General features: G+C 35.8%; 2 protein-coding genes across 3 annotated transcripts; one reads left to right on the top strand and one right to left on the bottom strand.

Annotated features, from left to right (window-relative positions):
* The first annotated feature begins 1,121 nt into the window (after positions 1–1,121).
* LOC111496884 (asparagine synthetase [glutamine-hydrolyzing] 2-like) lies at positions 1,122–7,105 on the top strand. 2 transcript variants are annotated; one of them, XM_023147428.1, is made up of 15 exons: positions 1,128–1,348; positions 1,598–1,736; positions 2,131–2,226; positions 2,311–2,452; positions 2,605–2,700; positions 2,815–2,909; positions 3,177–3,338; positions 3,918–3,998; positions 4,085–4,306; positions 4,414–4,548; positions 5,028–5,108; positions 5,288–5,374; positions 5,475–5,582; positions 5,697–5,991; positions 6,101–6,301. In XM_023147428.1, the coding sequence occupies exons 1-14, from the start codon at positions 1,269–1,271 to the stop codon at positions 5,925–5,927; spliced, it is 1,755 nt and encodes a 584-aa protein (XP_023003196.1). In that variant the 5' UTR covers positions 1,128–1,268; the 3' UTR covers positions 5,928–5,991; positions 6,101–6,301. The 2 variants fall into 2 exon arrangements, with proteins under 2 accessions (XP_023003197.1, XP_023003196.1); XM_023147429.1 differs by lacking the exons at positions 5,028–5,108; positions 5,288–5,374; positions 5,475–5,582; positions 5,697–5,991; positions 6,101–6,301 and adding an exon at positions 7,040–7,105 and having other exon boundaries at positions 1,122–1,348.
* LOC111496885 lies at positions 7,041–9,246 on the bottom strand. Its single transcript, XM_023147430.1, has 5 exons — positions 8,988–9,246; positions 8,815–8,888; positions 8,300–8,414; positions 7,850–8,212; positions 7,041–7,470 (listed from the first exon to the last, which is right to left on the bottom strand). Exons 1-5 carry the CDS (start codon positions 9,108–9,110, stop codon positions 7,198–7,200), a joined length of 948 nt encoding a protein of 315 aa, XP_023003198.1. The 5' UTR covers positions 9,111–9,246; the 3' UTR covers positions 7,041–7,197.
* Positions 9,247–9,999: the final 753 nt, after the last annotated feature.

Here is a 9,999-nt window from a genome sequence, read left to right as displayed (position 1 = left end):
AAAAAAAAAAAAAAAAAAAAAAAAAAAAAAAAAAAAAAAAAAAAAAAAAAAACACTCTAAATTTATTTTAAAATATTTTGGTAAACAGTTCTTAAAAAAAATAGACTAGTTTTAATTTTTTAATTTTTTTTTTTTTTTTTTTTTTGCATTAATAATAAAAACTATGTATGTTTCAATATTAATTTGGAAAAGTTAAAAGGAAAGCGTCACAATAAATATGGTTCAAAATTAGAATGAGATTCTAAAGATTATATAAGTACTACATATCTTAAAGGTATTGTACCAACTATATTTGTATACGTTTAAAAAATAGCTTTATTCCATGCGGTAAATAAAAAAACGTTTTATATGCCAATATAATAATAATAAATAAATAAATAAATAACGGTAATAATAATAATAATAAATAAATAACCCATTTTAAATATGTTAGACGAACACAACTCTCCACAATGATATGATATTGTCACTTTGAACATTAGTTCTTATGACTTTATTTTGGACTTCTCCAAAAGGCCTCATACCAATGAAGTTAGTATTCCTCACTTATAAAACCCATGACCATTCCTTAAATTAGTCGATGTGGGACTTTCATCATCCAACACCTCCCCTCGAACAAAGCACGTCTCCCTTTAATCGAGGTTCAACTTCTTTGAGCCTAACATAGTATTAGAGTCATGTCCTAAACTTAGTAGTGCTAATAGATTAGATGAAAGCAGTAAAAAATAACTAAGACTCCAAAGGAGTCGAGCCTCGATTAAGGGAAGGCGTACTTTGTTCGAAGGGAGGTGTTAGATGAAAGTGTCCCACATTGATTAATTTAGGGAATAATCATGAGTTTATAATCTAAGAACATTCGACCAATAAACTCCAATAACTTACACAGTTAAAGTGACAATTGTTACCTGTTCCTCCAACAAACTAGAGGCGGTTAATAATATTACAAACGATAAATAAAATGGGCATTTAATGGATTTCTATTTTAAACATTCGAGTTTGACTGATTAAGGTCTCGTGACTGTGTGCCAGCTATTTATTTAAAATCCCGCCTGCAGATTCCCAACAACAGCCGAAACCCTAAGCATAGAGTAAATTAAAAATACATTTACGGTAATTTGGAAAGAGAATCTTGTGGGACTGGGGTCAGAATCAACGGCGGCGATTGAAAGCTTCTATAAAGCTGGCCACTGCAATTGCGCAGCCATACCTTTGATTCTCCATCTCCTTCCGCGGACTTGAGCTTCTGAGTGGACAACGGAGCTCCCGTCATGTGTGGAATCCTCGCAGTTTTTGGTTGCGCCGACAACTCTCAGGCTAAGCGCGCCCGAATCATTGAATTGTCTCGGAGGTCATTTCTTGCATTTCTTTATTTAACAGCGATTGCTTTGGTCCTTTGATATTGATGCCAATGGAAAATAAACGTTCTGAATGTGTTGATAATATGAAGAACATGCATTTGTTTTATGAGATGCTTTACATTGTTTTATGGCTTCTGCGTTGTTTGGAATATGGCTTACTTCCTTTTATGCTTTTTGTTGTTATTTGTGGTGATTTTTTAAATTGATCTCTGGTATTTTAAAACTGTTTGGAGCTGCAGGCTGCGCCATAGAGGTCCCGATTGGAGTGGTTTGCATTGTTTTGAAGACTGTTATCTTGCTCACCAACGATTAGCTATTATAGATCCCACTTCCGGAGATCAACCCCTTTACAACGAGGACAAGACCGTCGTTGTTACAGTAAGGATGATTAGCTATTATACTTGTTCATATTATCATTATGCCGTCATGCTGTACAATTTTCGTATTTGATGTTTCTGGTTTCTAAATGAAAACGAAGCTTGTCTCCAACATTTGACAGAAAGATATCAAGGATCGAATCTATTATATACTTTTTGATTGTTTTAATCATGCTGTGAACGGCCAATATAGTCTTTTGTGGGCATGCAGATGACCTGCTTAAAATTTAATTTGTTCAGCAACTAAAAACGTGTAAATATTGTTTTGTTTGAGGCCTTTGGTCGAAGCATTCTTTGGTCTCTAGATGGCATACGCTATCTAAGAGTGTTATTTCTATTTACTTTACGTCAGTGGCTAATAACGTAATTAAAATGGAATTTTGAATCATTTCTAGGTCAATGGGGAGATTTACAACCATAAGGAATTGAAAGAGAAGCTCAAGGGTCATCAATTCCGAACTGGCAGTGACTGTGAAGTGATTGCACACCTTGTAAGTGTCAAGAACGTACTGGAATCGTTTTTCCATCTGCTTTCCTGTAATTAGTTTTCTATCTATAACGCTTATGTTTTCCAGTATGAAGAATATGGAGAAGAGTTTGTGGACATGTTGGATGGCATGTTTTCCTTCGTCCTTCTTGATACTCGTACCAAAACTTTTATTGCAGCTAGGGATGCTATTGGGATCACCCCACTATATATGGGATGGGGTCTTGATGGTATGTAATTTCACATTATTTATGTGATTCATGACCTCAAGTTGTAGTGAGGGAACTCTATGAATGTTAGTTATGTTCTGTTTTATACATATTACTGCTTGCAGTTTTACTGATTGATCTTTGAAAATATATGGCTGCTACCTTCTTGCCAGGATCAATCTGGTTTGCTTCTGAAATGAAAGCTCTAAGTGATGATTGTGAGAGATTTATTTCTTTCCCTCCTGGTCATATATATTCTAGCAAACAAGGTATGCATCCTTTTTCCCCACATATGGTAACTCGACATTGTTTCAATTATCATACAGGAAAATGTTTTAATCCATGAAATTCATTACTAAATGGTGGATTATAAATGTTTTTAGGAGAATTAAGAAGATGGTATAACCCTCCGTGGTACACAGAGATAGTACCATCAGGTCAATACGATCCTTTGGTTCTACGCAAGGCATTTGAGAAGGCATGTTCTGTACTTGCTCATATTAGTTTTACATATGATGCCATATTCTTCAAGGAGTTCTGTTCAATACAGTAGTTTTTCAGTTTTAATGTGAATAGATTTCTACCATTTTAGTGTTTGATGTTTACTGCTTTACAAGATGTTTTATGTTGAAACCGTACCACCTTTTGGTTTCTTCGTGTATAGATTTTGATTAATGTCATTGGATTGTCTGTATGCTGAGATTTTTCCGATTTTAAGCCTTCTTAGTGTATTCTTATTGTGTAGGCTGTCACTAAAAGACTTATGACAGATGTGCCATTTGGAGTCCTCTTATCCGGAGGATTGGATTCATCGCTAGTTGCTGCTGTTGCCAGTCGCCATTTGGCAGACTCTGATGCTTATCGTCAGTGGGGTTCACAATTACACACCTTTTGCGTTGGCTTGAAGGTAAGATAATGAGGGGAGGAAGTGCATCTTTTTACTTTGAAATCATAAAATATTTTTATTGAAGGGCAACCCCCCAATAATAGATTTTTCTCTCATATTATTTTTAGCATTGTGGTTGGTTTCTTTCCATTCGAAATTAATTATTTGGTCACAGTTATGTTGTGTAATTAGGGAGTTAAATATTCTACAATTGACATATAAATTCACCAATTTTTTTTCTTGTAGTCATTGAAAGATGCAATTACTTGAGCTGGGTGTTTAAAGCTATTTAAAAAGCCTGCCGTTATATCTAGATTATTTTCATTGTCCCAACATAAGACATGTCTGTCAATGTGAAAAATACTCTCTTCCCTAGAGGTTGGAGTTTCAAATCCTATACCCCACATTTCTTGTTCTAAAAAAAAACAACTTAAGACATGCCCTTATTTAAATTTTTTCTTCTGCATGACTAAAGTTTTGAAGTCTTGAAGAAAATGTTTTGAGAATGGGGCTTTTTTATTGCATCGGTAAATATTGTAAAGCTAAACCCCGATGTCATATTTCTGCTCACTTATGTTTTGTTACTTTTATTATATTCAGGGTTCTCCTGATCTTGTTGCTGCTAGAGAGGTAGCTGACTACCTTGGAACTCGTCATCACGAGTTTCACTTTACCGTACAGGTAATTGCCTTTTCTGGGACCAATTGAAAATCCATTTTTCAATTTTCACCACCAAATAATGTGTGTGTTTACTTCTTCCATACCAGGAAGGTATAGATGCGCTTGAAGAAGTGATTTACCACATTGAGACATTCGATGTGACCACTATCAGGGCTAGCACACCTATGTTCCTTATGTCCCGAAAGATTAAATCTTTGGGAGTGAAAATGGTTCTTTCTGGCGAAGGTTCAGATGAAATTTTTGGAGGTTACTTGTACTTCCATAAGGCACCAAACAAAAAAGAATTTCATGAAGAAACATGCAGAAAGGTATGCTTTTCCCCCGTTTTCTACACATTGGGTAATAGGTGGGGACAGTTATTCATGCTGGAATGTTTTTCTTACTCGTTCTAATTTATTTTCTTTGATGTTATCAGATTAAAGCTCTTCATTTATACGACTGTTTGAGGGCCAATAAATCAACCTCAGCATGGGGTGTTGAGGCTCGTGTCCCCTTTCTCGATAAAGAATTTATAAACATAGCCATGAGCATCGACCCTGATTTGAAAATGGTATGCATTGTTTATTAATTGTCATCTCTTAATGAAAAATTGGGGTGGCTTGTGAGCATGTTGAATCAGGCCCCCACTGCTTGCTTACCTTGTTGATTTGAAAGGGGCTTTTTGATGGAAAAAAAACTTTTGTTTGCTCTCTATTGCTTAGTGAAGAAAATCGAAAGTGCAGGTGGTCAGTAGGTTAGGTGCTTATAATTTTTTTTATTAATACGAGCCGACAGATAAAAGAGGTACTTTGGTAATAAGATAAAACTTAAAATATGCGTCTTTCAATTCTCTAGCTCATTTCATTTAACTGTATCTAATTGGTGGAATTGCCTTCACTTTAAATTTGAGCTCTTGAGTGATTGAATTATTATTTTTACAGTTTGATCAATCAAATCAAAAAGGCTCTCTCGTACAAGTATCATTGGAATTATTATCATCAATGAAGAAAATTGTGACACTTGTTATTTGCTATAAATTCTTAACCGCAGGTCAGGCGTGATCTTGGGAGAAAAGAGAAGTGGGTCTTGCGCAATGCATTTGATGATGAGAATGAACCATATTTGCCCAAGGTAGCTTCTGTCTATGGCTATGCATTTTCTTCTTTCTTTCTTTTTTTTTTTTTTTTTTTTTTTTTTTTTTTTTTTTTTTTTTTTTTTTTTTTTTTTTTTTTTCAAATCAAGGCATCAAATCATATATACTTTTTCCAAGGAAGAATATTGAATATGCCCAACACCTCCCTGCTTTATAGCACATATTGTACAGGCAAAAGGAACAATTCAGTGACGGTGTTGGATACAGTTGGATTGACGGTCTAAAGGAGCACGCAGAGAAACAAGTTAGCTTTATCTCAAACTGTCTCACTATTGTAGTTCTAGTTAGCAGATTGTCTTTGCTCAAGGAATCAAGGTCAAATGACAATGCTTTGTTCTCCACAGGTGACTGATGCAATGTTGACGAATGCGAACTTCGTCTACCCAGAAAACCCTCCTACTACAAAAGAAGCATATCTTTACCGGACAATATTTGAGAAATTCTTCCCAAAGGTGCTGTTTTGTTTTGTTTTTATGATACGGATGGAGTGGGATTTCTCATCTTTGATGCATTTCAGTCACTAAATAATCAAAATACTGATGTATTAGTTTCTTAATTTATAATAGAATGCTGCTAGAACAACAGTCCCCGGAGGTCCAAGCGTGGCATGCAGCACTGCAAAAGCAGTGGAATGGGATGCCGCATGGTCAAAAAATATGGATCCCTCTGGTCGTGCTGCACTGGGTGTACATGTAGCTGCATATGATGAAAAGCCTAATGCTAAAATTGCTAATGCACCGACTGACTCTCCCCAAGAAATTCAAGTAACCATCGAGAAAGCTACGGCCGTAGTATAGTGCACATCTTCCAAGTTTAAGGCATCCTTGTATAAAGAATGGAAAGCATTCTCCAAGGCAATAGGTAATCTATTTCACTTTATATAGTACTCTTCTTAATTGCTTATCGTGATATCCCTTATCTCATATTATCCATTATTGCCTTTAGAAGTTATTTTCTTGTGTCTCGCCAGATGCTGTTATGAAGGCCGGTTGCGAAAAGTTGCAAGAAGGCAACAGTACTGTTAAAATGTAGCCTTAGTTCCCCTTTCTTCTAGTGGTTTTGTGGTTTGGTTCTTGTTTCCTTGTTTGTCAACTGAATGTTACTACAGTGACATGAATAAGGGTAAAAGCCCACTTTAATGTAGTTTCCTGGTCAAAGTTTCTCTTCTCTAGTTTTTTCGTTGAATCCAAATTTATGTCTGTCGTTCAAGTCAGCAGGCCTTTGCATGTGCAGGACATTGGGGTCCAATGATTGGTTTGATTTAGACATGAGATGCTGTCTGTGGGACGTTGCTCTTTTCGATGTCTAGGTTGGATAATAAGCATTGACCGATTATGATTAGTCATGAATATTTAAGAATCTATTTTTATTAAATCGAACTTTTTAAATTGAATTTGTGGAACAGGATAAAAGGTACTGTTTTAGTGGAAATTTTTAGGTTATGATGAACCGTTCTTAGATTTTACTGATCCTAAGTTAGCTGGAGAGGGGAATAAAACATTACAAAGGGGAGAAAATTTCTCTCTGTTTTAAAACCTTTGTAAACTCATTGAAAAGGAAGGTTCAAAGAAGACAATATTTGTTAACAGTGGTTTGTAATGATTAGAAATGGTATTAGAGTCAAATACCGAATTAGAAGGGCGGTATTAGAGTCAAATACCGAATTAGAAGGACGCATTAGGAAAAACCTAGAAGAAAAACACTAATGAGAATAATATGGGTTAGCATGGTTAAAAAATATATATATGAGAATAATATGGGTTAGCATGGTTAAAAAATATATATATGAGAATAATATGGGTTAGCATGGTTAAAAAATATATATATGAGAATAATATGGATTAGCATGGTTAAAAATATATATATATATATATATAGCCTGGATTTCCTTCTTGGATCAAAACCAGAGGTTTCAAGCAAAACAGACAGCAGGCAGCAACCTTTCGCTAGCCAAATTAACATTATAAGGCTTTGAGCGCAATTGATCAGTAAATAACATTAGAAATTCAAGTAGAAACACAAAATGACAAGAATGTCCAACAATTCAAATCAAGTTAGGAACCAAAACTAAATCAAGGCAATGGTGCTTTCGCCACCGGGTGGTTTACGAACCCCCCCAAAGTAGTCCCTTGATTCCGCCTTCCCATCAGCAAAGATGTCGTTGCCACTCATCTCCCTAAGCTTGGCTGAGCTCAGCGATTTCTCCGATGAACCCGGTGGGGCATCTCCTTTAAATATATCGTTACCAGTTAACTCTTGAAACTTCTGGTTGTGGAGTTTCTTAGCTGTCTTGATCACTGGTTCTTCCCCAAACATGATGTTACTCTGACCTCCAGCAGGCTGCAAAGATGAACAACCCAACTTCATTATTATGAGTTTTATGGCTCAAAAACAAAATATGGAATACACCAACCCACTGCTAATAGATATTGTCTTATTTAGGTGTCTTATTTCGGTTTTCAGGCTTCCCCTTAAAGTTTTTAAAAGGCACCGCTAATGGATATAGTATTCTTTGAGCTTTCCCTCAAAGTTTTTAAAAGTGAGAGGTTTCCAAACCCTTATAAAAATGTTTTGTTCTCCTCTCCCACTAATGTGGGATCTCACATCGAAAATGAATTTGCGAAAAAAAAATTAAAATTCTTGGCCGAACGCAAACAAGATCGAAAACAAAGACAATCATATTAGTAAGAAGCTAATTCAAGATAAGAAGTTAACTCACATGTGAAACTCTAACAGATGTTCGCACAGTGCGAGGTGCTGGTTCACCCATGTCTTTGCTTACAGATGCTCGCATGGTGCGAGGTGCTGGTTCACCCATGTCTTTGCTTTCTTTCAATTCCAAGCTCCGTGCAGCTGCCAACGACGGTGGTGTTATTTCCAGAGGCGCTCCAAAGATGTCGTGTCCACTTAGCTCCTTGTTCTTAGCATCTGATATCTGCTTCTTATTCCTATCATCCGCTTCACTCTGCAATGTCCCACTCAACTCACGTTGCTTAGCCACTTCAGGAATTGAAGTAGGCTTTTTGGTAGACATCCCCTCCTCAGTAGCAAAAGATATTTGACTCATTCCATTCAAAGATTGCTGAACCATCCAACAATTACAAAGAACAACAAAAGGGTTGTCGTTAATTTGATACATTTGCTAAATTAACTTCATTGTCCTGCTTACCTGATACATACGCAGCCCAGTTTTGCTATCAGTTTCTGATGCTTCCCCTTCCCCATTAGATGCAAAAATTCCACTCCCGGTCATCTCCTTCATTTTATACCCTGAACAGTTCTTCCTGAAAATGTGGAGAACCATTCTAATCTTTAAACGATGTACAAAATGTAACCCAGGATTCTAGCCCATCAATTGAACAAAACATCAGAAAAGCAACCCAATTGTATGATGTTAGAGAACAAAATGTAAATTGATTTGATGCTTCTCTTTTCTCAAGATGCTAGAACAAGAAACAATTTGAAAATCATATAAAGAACACAAATAGAAAGAAAAAAATAAGGATCATAGCTGCTGGGAGATCTAATGAGCTTTCGGTTCGTTTCTATTTCAAATAAACATCAACCCTCAAGAAAGAAAACAGAAAATCATCTCAGACATTGTAATAGTTTCATCACGACAGTCATATCCCAGATTCTTATTTGGGGAAAACTTTTAGAACAGAGAAAATGGATCTTACTTACTTTTTCAACAAACTCTCAGCTTCTTCATCCGTGAGCTGCCCCCCTTGGAGCACTTTGCTGATTCTATCGGACGGCTGAGAATAATGTACCAAAAAACCAAGATGCCCTAAGATGCCCTAAATCTAAAGAACCAAAAAGAAAAAGAAAATGTTCATAGCAGAAAGGATTTAAACCTGATGGGAGCGAGAAGCGGAGGCAGAGACAGCGGGGGAGGATTCCGGCGAGGAAACCTCTGGCCAGGTGAGCAGATCGGCGGTGGATGGGCGAGATTTTGAAGACGATTTGGTTCTATCCATTTTCTGGGAATCTGTGAACTGAAATGGGTTTTTTGATTTTGAAATGGAGGAAGGGAATTCAAAATAAGAAGCGATAGAAGAGGAGAAGATCTTGAATTTGAAATGCAACAACCTTCCTGAAATTAGTTAGCTTTAATAATAATAATATATGCTACTTCTGGCTCTCGCGCTTGACTCACACGTGCTCCTCTTCCCAATGTTGGGCCCTGATTTCACTACCAAATTTAATATCAAACCTCAGATTTTTAATAAATTTTGGTTTTTCTTCCAGTTGGAATTTTCAACGGCTCAGATAATTATGACTATAAATACAACATGAAGGGATAAATATAGAAACAATTCATATAAATATAAATAACTATTTTTAAATGTAAAAAAAATTCCACTCAAATTAATATCAATCACTCCCATTTTAGAAGAAGTTTTGAACCATAATCATAGACTTTAATATTCCCTATCATTAAAACTCATAGGCTAGTACCCATTAATTCACCTTCTCGGTTGAGTTGATTCTCATAGGCTCGTACCCATTAATTCACCCTCTCGGTTGAGTTGATTCGTTCTTTTCCCTCGTCAACTTGGTAAAACTGTTTCGCTCCTTGCTCGCGAATCTACATACAAGATAGAAAAAAAATCCATCTTCTATCAGGGTCCTTTTTTTAGTATGAAGAGTGGGGCTAAAAGATATTGCTAGAAGCTAATTTTGCATTCTTGAAACATAAAAAAGAATATCTTTCCTACAAATATGTCTAATCAAGATTTAAGATTAAAAAAATGGTTTTCTTTTCAAGATCTTTATATATATATTTCGTATCATTGATATAATTATACAATATTTTGTACATTTCCCTAAAGTAATTAGAAAACTAGAAAAACATTAAGGAAGCGC

This window comes from Cucurbita maxima, unplaced genomic scaffold (genome assembly GCF_002738345.1).
Source record: "Cucurbita maxima cultivar Rimu unplaced genomic scaffold, Cmax_1.0 Cma_Scf00023, whole genome shotgun sequence".
Lineage (NCBI taxonomy): Eukaryota > Viridiplantae > Streptophyta > Magnoliopsida > Cucurbitales > Cucurbitaceae > Cucurbita > Cucurbita maxima.
This window is presented reverse-complemented; position numbering and strand designations above follow the sequence as displayed.